Below are 13,241 nucleotides of genomic sequence, written 5' to 3'. Positions count from 1 at the left end.
TTTTTATCCCCAAATGTCCCCCACTATCATGCGCAGTTTGCAATATCACATCACGAAAGCTACTCAGCACCACCACCTGAAACATTGCCTCCCCCACAGCATCACCAACACAGGGCACCCACTTACGCACCAGCAAGTCCCCCTGAACAAAGTAACCCTGGGCTATGTCTCTGACCTTCTCTGCCGGCAACACTTCAGTCCACAGAGCAGAAAGAGATGAATCGTCCCTCTGACTCCTGACCCAGTCCTCCTTTGACACCGACGAAGGGAGATCAGGCAGTGAGACCACATGTACCACATTACTTTTGCTACACTCCGAAACATGTGGGTCAGCAGACATTTTACGGCTCTGTGCACGTGTCACCGCACAAACTGGAAACACACTTGGAAACTGCAAACCACTCTCATCTGGCTCCCCAGATGCCACCGGCCTGGAAACCACCACAGGCGGTGGCACACCAGCCCACACAGCACTACCAGCGAGATCGTTGCCCAAAATCATATGTATCCCATCGAGTGGCAACGCGGGACGCACCCCGATAGACACAACTCCCCGCACCAGTTCGCAATCCAGCACTATTGTATGCCGTGGCACAGGGATCAAGCCCATCTCCATGCCCCTCATCAGCACAAAATCCCCCGTTTCTGTCTCTGACGAAAAAGGCAACACTGACTCAACAATGAATGAGTATCTAGCCGCTGTATCACGCAACACCTTAATCGGCACATATTTGTCACTACCGACTACTGATAGTGATGAACGGCTCAAAACCAGAACCCGCATCCGGGTCGGCACAAACCGGCTTCTTATCAGGCACCATGCCCGAGCCTACACCCAACGGTTTTTTATCCACCACGGCAGAACAACACATGGCTGGAGCATGTGGTGACAAACGAGGCTTCCCCTTCGTTTCCAGCAATGGACACTGCTCCTTCCAATGACCCCCACCTTTGCAATAGTGACATTGGTCCACTTTGGCCCCCTTGGGTCGCCCTGTACCTGCAAATCTACGGGAGGAGCCTGGTGAAAACTTTGCACGGGCATCTCCATTGTCTTCTCCACGTTTCCAATCACCCCTAGAATATTTCTCCGCAAAACTGCCCTTATGTGTCAACACAAAATCGTCCGCTAATTCAGCAGCTCTAAACGCGGTGGGAGGTTTCTGTTCATTCACATACGTGGCCACACGCTGAGGGAGAATGTTTTTAAATTGTTCCAAGACAATGAGCTCACAAAGACCGTCAAAACTTGCAACCTTTGCTGCCGCGCACCACCGCTGAAAATGAGAAGTTAAATCACGGATAAACTCCACATGTGTCTGCTTATCTCCCTTGACCCCACTTCTGAACCTTTGACGATACGCTTCAGGAACCAGTTCGTAAGATTTCAACACCACTGATTTTACTCTAGCATAGTCCAAAGCATTTTCGCCACAAATAGCTGAATAGGCTTCCTGTGCTCGCCCAGTGAGTACACACTGAAGTAACAGCACTCTGTCCGAATCTGACCAGTTTCTTGCCTCTGCTATGTGTTCAAATAGAGTGAAAAAAATGTCCGGGTCACGCTCATTGAACTTTGGCACTAATCGCAAGTAAGAAATTATATCGCCACTGCCTGATGCTAACCTAGCACCACCATCCTCCCCTGGAGAAAACTTGCCCTCTCCCATCAGCCGTAATCTAGCATGTTCCACCTCACATTTCATCTTTTCCACCTCCAGCACCTTCTCCACCTCTAAACGCTTCTCTACCTCCTGCTGCTGACCCCTCATCTCCAACTGCAACTTCTCCTGCTCCAACTTCAACTCCAACTGCAATCTCTCCTGCTCCAATTTCAACTCCAACTGCAATCTCTCCTGATTAAACTGCATGGCCAAAAGCTCCTTTTGCTGTTCGAATGTCAAACCAGCTGTCTGAACCACTACTGGCCCGACCCCTGCCACACCAGACTCACTCTTCTGTAACACTCCCCGCTCAAACAAAGATGACACGATGACAGCTTTAATGTCATGTTTCCGCTTGCTCCCTACAACAGCAATTTCATAATGCTCTGCTATTTCGATCAACTGCGCCTTCTGGCAACCATCCAAGAAAGATACTGAGGGCGCATCCACAAACGCTGACAAAGAAGCCATAATATATTGCCTATACCCAATCAGAAAGCAAAGTACTCAACTGTCAACACGCCTGGGCGAAAAGACAAAACCCAACAGAGAATTCCCCCCTAACTGCCTTACCAAAATCTGCCTAATCTCACCTAGTCTTCATGTGGCTTGCGGCGGGTAATTACGCACTGGAACCCGGCGGATTTATGGAGCGACCTGCACGCAGGTAACACCAAGAAATCACGCGGATGTGCCCCCGAGACAGCTGTCCGAAAACAGCTGACACCAACCACGTCACCACAACACTATGAAAAAAAACAACAGACGGAATCCAAGGGGAAACGCCACTTAAGCCTAGCGGGGAAAATCTCTTTTACAAAAGCGTAACAAACAGCAATATCTTACCTTCTGATTGGCACACAAAACCTGATGCCATGTCAAACACTAAAGCATCCTGAAACCCAAAAGACATGATGTGTCCCCCAAATATCAGCGCAGAGCCAGCACACAGCTGGACCACAACAATGAATCAGCTGCTCAATGAGCACTACACAAACTTTTTAAATAAATAACCCGTTGGACGAGCCCCCATTTGTTGCGACCTGGCTCAAAAGGCCACAACAAAAAGGAGACACAACATGTCAACGGGTAGGTAAAGGTGTTTATTTGCACAACACTGGTCAATTCAACACATTGGTTATACTCATCAGAGCCGGGTGCCTGCAGGAAAACAGCGCCAGAGCAGAGAGGAGCAGAGAGGCTTTAAAATAGCTGCAGAGCACCAGACCCAGGTGCCCTGAGTTAATGCAATCACTGCAATCAATGCAGCCAAGACAGGACAGCCACACCCTCTCCACTGATGAACCCACAGGGGCATCACACGTGACAAAAACATATTTTAGCTCCTACCATATGGGGAAACAATCATATTTATGAGAATACATTTAGAAAATTAAATCTGAATTTCTAGTTTGAAATCTGAGTTTTGAGATTTAAATTTGAACCTGTTTTTCCCCCTAGGAATTCTGAATTCAAACTAAGCATTCTCAGATAAATTATGATTTAGATCTCAACATTCTAAATGTATTCAAAGAATAGCGAAGGGAGAAAATAATTCAGATTTTTATCTCACAATTCAACCTTTTTTAAGAATTCGGAATTTTAATTTAAATTTCGAGGCTAAAAAAGAGTATGGCTTTTGCCACAATTATTGCACCAAATAAGATTAAAGTGAAATATTTCTAGACCTGGTGGACAGAGCCAGTAATACAAGTAAAGTCAACACCCACTCAAAACTGCCACCATGTGGCAGATAAGATATTTTGCATTAATTCTTAAAATATAGCGCCCCCAGTGTACCTATTTGGTATAGAGAGGCGAAGTCCCTCCCCTTCCGAAAGCCTCCATGGGACCCCGGAAGTGGAAAATTATACATTGAAGTCAATGGAGAGAGAAAGGTTATCTTTTGATCCCGTTTCAATTGTGCCACGAATGACACATATGATGTTTGTCAATTTAAAAGAACATTTTGCAAGTCAAAAAAATAAAAATGTGTCGTAAAACTGTGAAGTTACACATTTTTTAGTGTGAAACCGCTCAGTGAACTACAGGTCTCTCGTCTCGCACAATACGCGTCACCAACATAAAGATGGCCGTCACGTTAGCACATTTCACCACATTCTTTCAGAATGAGAATAAAAGTATTTTACGAGGTGAAAATCACTACAAGTCTGGGCACGTTGAGAGCTGTACCTATATGAAAGGGGAGTTAGTCGGTTCTGTAAGAGCCAGCATGCGGGACCGGCTTTACAAGGTTTCGGTGAGTAATATGAGTGCAATGTGTAACGTTAATGTCAGCTAGCTAACATTAGCTAACAAGGTACAGTAACGTGTTTTGTTTTAACAACTAGTTTTCTCCGTAAGAACTTCGTGGTCTCTGTGTATGCTGTGGATAACATTAGTGTTCACAAGAACAAGGTACACTCCCGTGTTTTGTTTTAGTTGCTCTTCAGATTGAAGCGGCCAGTTTTATATCGACTATACTGTATGTGTGATCTCCTTTTTCTCGTTGTGTCATTTGAGTTTATTTGCTGTGTGTCGATTCAAGGATTTTGGTTATCTAGGCACAGCTGTGTGTGACTCCCTCTGGTACACCGGTATGTGTTTTCCTAATGTAGAGAGCATTGATTAATTAATAAACTACACACTGAGTCTAGATCCTGACCAAATCCTTTTTTATTGTTGATCAAATGTTTTTCAAAAATGTATTCATACACATTTAGAAAAATACAATGTACAATCACAACCAATACAACACAAATTACAAAAAATACAGAAAAAACAAACAATAACAACAGACAAGAGGACAAAACTATGGAAAAATAAACCCTCCCACCCCCAGATCCGGACCATCCTTGTATTATTGCTCATTCAATCTATTATAGCATGCTAACAAATGGTACTTACTTTATTTTTACAGATCTGCATGGGAGACGATGGCGCGATGCAGAGCGCTGTCTGTGATTGTGCACGGGGGATGTACAAATGCAGCCACGCTGCAGCATTGGCAATATTTTCCATGTGGCAGATCAGCTCCACAGATGTTGAGTGCCAGTGGAGGAAGCCTGGCACTTCCAAAGTAGTCCAGCCGGTGTCTCAACTTTACCAACAGCGAGAGGAGACATACAACCCACTGGCCAGAGAGATCGCCAACTGTCAACTGGGGGGTTGTAAACGAGGCCGAAGGGGTGAAGGCTTTTGTGGAGGCATCAAGTGACAGTGTTCGAATCGAGTCTGGTCTCTTTGTGAGTGAGTCGGGTGTTCTGGGAGCATCACCCGATGGACTTGTGCAGCCATCTGCCCTGCTGGAGGTGAAGTGTCCACACAGCCAGAGGAACATGACCATCGCGGAGGCAGTCCAGTTACCATCCTTCTGTCTCTGTGAGGAGGGTGGGTCATATATTCTCAAGGAGAATCACCCATACTGGCACCAGGTCCAAGGGCAGCTGCACATCACAGACCGGAGTCTCTGCTACTTTGTTGTGTGGACCACGAAGGAGGCGATCATCATCCCCATCCCCAAAGACCCTGCATGGCATGGAAATCTCCTCCTCCTGGAACAATTCTACACCCAGCATATGCTCCCTGTGTTGGCCAGTAGAGAGGAGGACATTTCAATAAACATACTCTTAACACCCTCGGACTCTGCGTTGTGTTTGGTATGTGTGATGGGGTGTTATGCAGAGGGGAGGAAAACAGGACACAGCAGATTGGGATTGTGGTGGAGATGCTGAGCAGTTATTTAATTGTTGCATGTAATTATTATTATACTGCGTGCTTCTTAGTTATTCCATCTTTTGCTGTAACATGGATCTGTATGTAACTCTATATTTACTTGTTATCTACCACACTTCCTTCTACATCATACACCATCATTATACATGATGGTGTATATAGGATATATATATTTGTATACATATCTGTAAATTGTATAATTTTATTTAAACGTCTTTTTGATCTCTCAAACTGAGTAAGATTGACAATAAAGTTGACTTTGAAAAATATATATATTCTTTATGAAAATAGTTGACTGTTGTCAAATGAATCCAAATGAAACGTTGGACTGAACTACAACTACGCCTTTAAATCTCTACGGACTGTTTTTCAGTGGGATGGCAAGTTCCTATCTTTAAACATTTATTAGTTTTTTCTCAGAACAGATTTGATTTTATGAAGTTAATTTAACTTTGCCGAAGGTCAGGTCTTTGTAAGGTCATCATTAAAAGGTACAATCAATTTGTTTAGGGTTGACTAAAATAATGAAAAACATTCATTTGGATAATTTACTGACAGAATAAGAAACTCAATGATGCTTTACTCACCTGTTCCCTTTTTATAAAGTGAAACAGTTGAAACGATAGATTTTAGTAAACTTAAAAACAACCTTCTCCAAAAGCTATCAAGGAATATACCGAATACTTGTTTTAGAACTTTATTACATATTTTTATATAAATAGTTTGAATGATCCATAATTGACAGAAGCTTGTGTTTACACTGACCTGTTACTCGTATATTAATGTCTTTGTAACTTCAGTAAACCACTACCTCACTAATTTCTTTCATTCATCACGGTTCAGTAAACTAAGTGATACATGAAACAGTTTAATCATTATAATAACGTAGGATTGCAACTCTTTGAAAATGTAGGTGGCTCTTAAAAGAGCTGTTGTGTTTGGGTGTGCTGGTCTCAGGTCAGTCTAAGCCCTCTCTCCGCGGATGCGGCGGGCCAGCTGGATGTCCTTGGGAATGATGGGGACCCTCTTTGCTTGGTTCATCTTACTGGGGGGCAGCTACATGGATGTCGGTGCAGTCCACAATCATTGCGCAGTTGAAGGCAGAATGAATTTATTATTGACTCCGAATGAAGCACAACTTCATGTCATACAATACAATGACTTTATTTGTAATTGTGTAAAAAAATATGAGCATTGATTAGCAAGCAGGACCTGCAGGAACAGAGAATGGTGATGGAGCTGGGAAGAGAGAAGAATAAAGAAAACAGATCAACTTTATTATCGGATATTAAAAATTCAATTTCAAAACAAGTTGCCGCTCCTACAGTTTTCTAGTATGTAAAGATGATTTCACATGACCTATGCAACATATCACACTCAATACATGTGTGTCTCTGGGGGGTGCATTGTGCCTTTGATGTATATAAATAATATACCATAACCAAATACTATTACGTACAGTGGAAATCAGGTTGCCAGAGCAGGTCAGTGTGCATGTTCCTCAACGTCTCAGCAGTTACAGGTGAGGTAAAGAAAATAAAAGAGAAAAAGGTCAGTAACAACACTTTAAAGTAACAACACTTTGAATAATTATCTCTTCTAACAATTTTCTCTCAATAAGCACACAACGACTGTCTTTCCAACAAACAGATTGTCATCACAATGAAACACGTCCAGAAGAATGTCATGCAAAGCTCCCTGCCTGCCTGCGACTCTCCCTGAACTGCTTCCTTAGCACCCGGTGGAGGGCGCAGTAGGCTACTCTTCAAATGTTTCACGAAATACTTACCATCATGTTTGGTTACTGTTTAACATTTTGGTTTACCTCATGTAATAAAATAATAACTTCATGGCAAGGCTACTAAAAATGACAAGGCTAAGTAATGTAATGCTAACTAACGTGCTCGCTACTCGTCGCTACTAGCTAGGTAGCTAACTTGACTATGTTCCATGCACAACATGTATATTACCTATGATATTACCTGATATGTCTGATCCAGCGACTCCTGGTCCTTTCATCAGACGGGAATCGATAGAAGGAGCAAGTGGTATGATCACTTTTATGACTACAACCTGGTACAAAGCACACAGGCATCTTGTAAAAGTGAATTTATTTTTAGCGATCTATCATTTATTGGAGGGAATAAATCAGTTATGAGATCTTCTTCTTCTTCGCTTTAATTACGAGTCTTATTATAAATCACCGAGCATGCCTGTGACATCACTTACGCGACCCAGAATGGGATTTGGGATTTGTAGTCTTTGTAGTAGCGTATTTTTCATAGTCTTATATTTCAGCAGTTTTACGACAAAATGTGACTTTTTTGACATGGAAATGATTGTTCAAGATTGACAAACATCATATGTGTAGTTCGTGGCACAATTCAAACGGGATCAAAAGATACGTGTTCTCTCTCCATTGAATTCAATGTAAATTTTTCGCTTCCGGGGTCCCATGGTCCGGAAGTAGATGGGCGTGACTTCGCCTCTCCATTACATCTGGAAATTAAATATAGCGCTCCTAGTGGACAAAAGTTATAAATATAATAGCGCACTCTGGTGGACATATTGTATATACATTATAAATAATACAATTCAGTCACACACTAGTGTTCAAATTTAGAACAATTATATTTAGCACATATTTGTATATTTAAAGCATTACACATAAATAATTATTATCAGAAGTACAAAAGGGATTAGTAATTAATCCATAATAATTTCAAGTATTCATCGGTGACGTCATCACTTCGGAGTGACGTCACAACGTGATCATGCTCCGCAAGGTATCAAAGCTGCCGATCAGCTTTTTTACACAGGGCAAGCACTTGGTAGTCTTTTGCTTGGTGGAGTTCACTATTTGAGTTCTATTTGCAAACTTTCAGGAGAGGCTCTGTGATGTCACGAATGATGTCACGAATGATGTCACTACATCCTGCATGACGTCACCAATGATGTCATCGCACTCCGCATCACTGATTTCAAAGAGCCTTTCTTCATGATCACATGACATTATGCAGTAATTATCTTCAGTCAAGTAAAATACAAGTAAATACAAATACAATTGAAATTCTTGCACTATTTCAATTGTATTTGTATTTACTAAATGTATTCAAAGAATAGCGAAGGGAGAAAATAATTCAGATTTTTATTTCACAATTCAACCTTTTTGAATTCGGAATTTGAATTTCGGGGCTAAAAAAGAGTATGGCTTTTAACGCCACAATTATTGCATTTTTTTTTTGGAATTCTGAATTTGACCAAAGATTTGCAAAGGGAGAAACTAAGTCAAATTTTGATCTTGAAATTCAGATTTCTTTTGAGAATCCTGAATTGTAAGTGAAGCATTCCGAGGATGAAAAGATTTGTGATGTTTAATTTCTGAATTTAGATTTATTTCTGAGATTTTAAAATATGAATTGTGAGGGGACACAAAAAATAGTTCTTAATATTAATCTCAAAACTCAGATTTTAAACTCCAAATTATGACTTTATATTCCTGATGCATAAACTGTAACTTTTTGCATAAATTCAAAGCTAAAAAACATTTCCCACATGTTACCCTATCCTCTTCCCTATCCATCACTTCCATAGGTCAATATTTAGGGCTTTTTCTTTCTTTTCTTTGTAAAGTTCTGTTATTCTTTCTTGCAACACACTGCTAGAAGAACAACAAACATTTATACTAAGAGATAATAATTCACTATACTGTTGTGACCATTGATGGTTCTGTTTTATATTGAACATAATTGAACCTGCTGGCATTCACAAATCTCACAATTCGACCTTTTTTAAGAATTCGGAATTTTGAGGCTAAAAAAAGGTCGAATTGTGAGATACAAATCTGAATTATTTTCTCCCTGACACACTCAGACACAGGAGGGCAAACACAGGAAGGAAGACAAGAGACAGGGAGAACAGCATTTCAAAATTAAAGCATTAAAATCGTGACAAAAAAATATTTAAGCTCCTACCATATGGGGAAACAATCATATTTATGAGAATACATTTAGAAAATTAAATCTGAATTTCTAGTTTGAAATCTGAGTTTTGAGATTTAAATTTGAACCTGTTTTTCCCCCTAGGAATTCTGAATTCAAACTAAGCATTCTCAGATAAATTATGATTTAGATCTCAAAATTCTAAATGTATTCAAAGAATAGCGAAGGGAGAAAATAATTCCGATTTTTATCTCACAATTCAACCTTTTTTAAGAATTCGGAATTTTAATTTAAATGTCGAGGCTAAAAAAGAGTATGGCTTTTGCCACAATTATTGCACCAAATAAGAGCAAAGTGAAATATTTCTAGACCTGGTGGACAGAGCCAGTAATACAAGTAAAGTCAACACCCACTCAAAACTGCCACCATGTGGCAGATAAGATATTTTGCATTAATTCTTAAAATATAGCGCCCCCAGTGTACCTATTTGGTATTACATCTGGAAATTAAATATAGCGCCCCTAGTGGACAAAAGTTAGAAATATAATAGCGCACTCTGGTGGACATATTGTATATACATTATAAATAATACAATTCAGTCACACACTAGTGTTCAAATTTAGAACAATTATATTTAGCACATATTTGTATATTTAAAGCATTACACATAAATAATTATTATCAGAAGTACAAAAGGGATTAGTAATGAATCCATAATAATTTCAAGTATTCATCGGTGACGTCATCACTTCGGAGTGACGTCACAACGTGATCATGCTCCGCAAGGTATCAAAGCTGCCGATCAGCTTTTTTACACAGGGCAAGCACTGGTAGTCTTTTGCTTGGTGGAGTTCACTATTTGAGTTCTATTTGCAAACTTTCAGGAGAGGCTCTGTGATGTCACGAATGATGTCACGAATGATGTCACTACATTCTGCATGACGTCACCAATGATGTCATCGCACTCCGCATCACTGATTTCAAAGAGCCTTTCTTCATGATCACATGACATTATGCAGTAATTATCTTCAGTCAAGTAAAATACAAGTAAATACAAATACAATTGAAATTCTTGCACTATTTCAATTGTATTTGTATTTACTAAATGTATTCAAAGAATAGCGAAGGGAGAAAATAATTCAGATTTTTATTTCACAATTCAACCTTTTTGAATTCGGAATTTGAATTTCGGGGCTAAAAAAGAGTATGGCTTTTAACGCCACAATTATTGCATTTTTTTTTTGGAATTCTGAATTTGACAAAAGATTTGCAAAGGGAGAAACTAAGTCAAATTTTGATCTTGAAATTCAGATTTCTTTTGAGAATCCTGAATTGTAAGTGAAGAATTCCGAGGATGAAAAGATTTGTGATGTTTAATTTCTGAATTTAGATTTATTTCTGAGATTTTAAAATATGAATTGTGAGGGGACACAAAAAATAGTTCTTAATATTAATCTCAAAACTCAGATTTTAAACTCCAAATTATGACTTTATATTCCTGATGCATAAACTGTAACTTTTTGCATAAATTCAAAGCTAAAAAACATTTCCCACATGTTACCCTATCCTCTTCCCTATCCATCACTTCCATAGGTCAATATTTAGGGCTTTTTCTTTCTTTTCTTTGTAAAGTTCTGTTATTCTTTCTTGCAACACACTGCTAGAAGAACAACAAACATTTATACTAAGAGATAATAATTCACTATACTGTTTTGACCATTGATGGTTCTGTTTTATATTGAACATAATTGAACCTGCTGGCATTCACAAATCTCACAATTCGACCTTTTTTTAAGAATTCGGAATTTTGAGGCTAAAAAAAGGTAGAATTGTGAGATACAAATCTGAATTATTTTCTCCCTGACACACTCAGACACAGGAGGGCAAACACAGGAAGGAAGACAAGAGACAGGGAGAACAGAATTTCAAAATTAAACCATTAAAATCGTGACAAAAAAATATTTAAGCTCCTACCATATGGGGAAACAATCATATTTATGAGAATTGTTGCGACCTGGCTCAAAAGGCCACAACAAAAAGGAGACACAACATGTCAACGGGTAGGTAAAGGTGTTTATTTGCACAACACTGGTCAATTCAACACATTGGTTATACTCATCAGAGCCGGGTGCCTGCAGGAAAACAGCGCCAGAGCAGAGAGGAGCAGAGAGGCTTTAAAATAGCTGCAGAGCACCAGACCCAGGTGCCCTGAGTTAATGCAATCACTGCAATCAATGCAGCCAAGACAGGACAGCCACACCCTCTCCACTGATGAACCCACAGGGGCATCACAGCCCCCCCCTTAAGACGGAGGCCCCAAAGGGATCCCCGAAACAACACCAAATATCCAGAGCCAGAGAGACTCCCTACCCCACCGGGGCACGAGAGAGAGCATCCGCCACAACGTTGTCCTTCCCCTTAATGTGCCGAATGTCCAACATGTACTGGACCTCAGCCTCCAGCACCCTACGCTTATCTGCAGGACAACGGTAAAATCGCTGCTTAATTGGAGGACTGTCCCCCACGTCGATATCATGCTCCACGAGAGTTGTGCGCGATGGCGTATCGCCGAACAGTACCACAAACTTCCCGATTAAAGACGCCAATTCATCTCTCTGTGCTGCCGGTAAGTGACTCAACAAGCGATCCAATTGGCATAACGACTCCGAATTCCTCAGCCTACCAGACATAACAGGTTCATCTGGTGCCTTAACATCACACTCCTCAGCCAACCCTCGATCTGAAAGCACAGAATCAACCATCATTATGGGGCCCACACCCAACTTTTTAACCATGAAGCTCTCCCCAACGGTATCACGAACATAGTACGGTTTCAGGAGGTTGACGTGACACAGTTGAGACAACTTCCTCCGATTTGGAGTAGCAATCAGGTAATTTTGATCTGACACTTTACTCTCAACAGTGTACGGGCCGGCAAACTTGGCTTTGAATGGTGAAACCTGCAGTGGCATCAAAGCCAACACCTGATCCCCTGGGCTGAATTCACGATACTCGGCTTTACGGTCATAGAGTCTCTTCATATTAGCCTGAGCACCAGCTACATTTTTCCTTGCCATTTCCACCGCTACATACAGGCGATGACGAAAGCCCTGTATATAGTCCACTACATTTTTAGGTGGCTCACCCTCAACCAAACCATCCTGGAGAACAGATAACACCCCACGCACCTTATGCCTAAAGTCCAAATCATTAGGGCTGAACCCTGTACTTTCCTGAACGACTTCCCTGGACGCCAACATGAGCCATGGAAGTCCCTCCTCCCAGTCCTTCCCCATTTCCATACAATAAGCACGCAGCATGGACTTCAATGTTTGATGAAACCGCTCTAGCGCCCCCTGGCTTTGGGCATGGTAAGCCGACGCACGGTTATGCCTGACCCCCAGCTGCTGTAGAATCTGTTTGAACATATGGGAAGTAAAGTTGGTACCCTGGTCGCTTTGAATCACACGTGGGATCCCAAATGTGGAGATGAACTGGGTTAAAGCCCTAACTACTGGCTTCACTGAAATGGAGCGCAAGGGAAACGCTGCAGGATACCTTGTAGTCTGGCACATTATAGTAAGCATGTACGCACAACCGGACTTAGAAGGAGGCAACGGCTCCACACAATCTATGATCAAATGCTCAAAAGGTTGACCAAGGGCTGGAATGGGACTGAGGGGTGCAGGCTTCACCACCTGACTTGGTTTACCAGTGAACTGACATATGTGGCATGCTTTAATATAACTTGCAACATCGCGCTTTAACCGAGGCCAGAAAAAATAGCGTAGGACACGGTCATAGGTTTTTTTTATCCCCAAATGTCCCCCACTATCATGCGCAGTTTGCAATATCACATCACGAAAGCTACTCAGGCACCACCACCTGAAACATTGCCTCC

At 41.2% G+C, this 13,241-nt stretch overlaps 1 protein-coding gene across 2 annotated transcripts; it reads right to left on the bottom strand.

The window, feature by feature from the left end:
• Positions 1–90: 90 nt before the first annotated feature.
• On the bottom strand, positions 91–2,395 carry LOC117534224. Of its 2 annotated transcripts, none has more exons than XM_034198402.1 (2): positions 1,851–2,395; positions 91–1,784 (listed from the first exon to the last, which is right to left on the bottom strand). In XM_034198402.1, the coding sequence occupies exons 1-2, from the start codon at positions 2,133–2,135 to the stop codon at positions 738–740; spliced, it is 1,332 nt and encodes a 443-aa protein (XP_034054293.1). In that variant the 5' UTR covers positions 2,136–2,395; the 3' UTR covers positions 91–737. The 2 variants fall into 2 exon arrangements, with proteins under 2 accessions (XP_034054293.1, XP_034054292.1); XM_034198401.1 differs by having other exon boundaries at positions 91–1,818; positions 1,852–2,395.
• Positions 2,396–13,241: the final 10,846 nt, after the last annotated feature.

This window comes from Gymnodraco acuticeps, unplaced genomic scaffold, assembly GCF_902827175.1.
Source record: "Gymnodraco acuticeps unplaced genomic scaffold, fGymAcu1.1, whole genome shotgun sequence".
Taxonomy (NCBI): Eukaryota; Metazoa; Chordata; class Actinopteri; order Perciformes; family Bathydraconidae; genus Gymnodraco; species Gymnodraco acuticeps.
This window is presented reverse-complemented; position numbering and strand designations above follow the sequence as displayed.